Source organism: Merops nubicus, unplaced genomic scaffold (genome assembly GCF_000691845.1).
Source record: "Merops nubicus isolate BGI_N331 unplaced genomic scaffold, ASM69184v1 scaffold21818, whole genome shotgun sequence".
NCBI classification, from domain to species: Eukaryota; Metazoa; Chordata; class Aves; order Coraciiformes; family Meropidae; genus Merops; species Merops nubicus.
Genome location: NW_008625384.1, coordinates 12,525 through 13,187, shown reverse-complemented (window position 1 = coordinate 13,187; position 663 = coordinate 12,525). Strand labels below are relative to the sequence as shown.

The following is a 663-nucleotide window of genomic DNA, read 5'->3' as shown; positions in this document are numbered from 1 at the left end:
GGCTTCCACTCACTGCCCACGGGTTGTGGCCACCCACCAGGCACAGGAGTTTGTGGTCTGTGGCTTCATTCTTCAGGCTTCCACCGCTTTGCCCAGATCTGGCTGCATCTGGGCTGGCAAAGAGAGATGTCTGAGCTGACAAAGGAGAAAGCAGCCCCTGAGTCACTCCTGGGCTCTCTGAGCACTTTGGGTGTGTTGTTCTGCAGATGGGCACGTTGGCACGTACGACCTGCCAGAGGCTGGCTGCCCACCCCTGGACCCTGCAGCCTACCATGACTACGCTGAGCTCCAGAGCTTCCAGAGCGACTTCAGCTATGACAACCTCTGGGAAGCTGAGGAGAAGGAGCCGGGCACCCTGTACTCCTCCCCAGCACCCAGCCAGCAGTTTTACCAGGCCTGAGGGAAGATCTCCAGAGCCAGGCACAGAAAAGCCCCTGGGCTCTTTTCTCACCCAGCTTCTCTCCAGGATGAGGAGCCTGGGGCGTACGAAGCGAAGGGAAGGGCCCTGCTCTGTCAAAGGCTGCTTTCCATGTTCTGGCAGGTCCAGAGTTTAAACTTCTTCCCTAAATCTGAGGATGGGGGCAAAGCACAAAAGCTCAGGCTCTACAGATCAGGAGGAGCAGCATGTGTGCTGTGCTGAAGAGTGCACCTGGGGAGTCCTGG

General features: G+C 58.1%; 1 protein-coding gene across 1 annotated transcript in view; it reads left to right on the top strand.

Annotated features, from left to right (window-relative positions):
* The window catches only part of PLEKHN1 (pleckstrin homology domain containing, family N member 1), a gene marked incomplete at its 5' end in the record, with an annotated part of 20,663 nt that extends 20,263 nt beyond the window's left edge, over positions 1–400 (top strand). The window contains one exon of the mRNA XM_008945667.1: positions 207–400. Coding sequence (XP_008943915.1) covers positions 207–400 — 194 coding nt within the window. The remainder of the gene's footprint in view (positions 1–206) is intronic.
* Between the last annotated feature and the right edge of the window lie 263 nt (positions 401–663).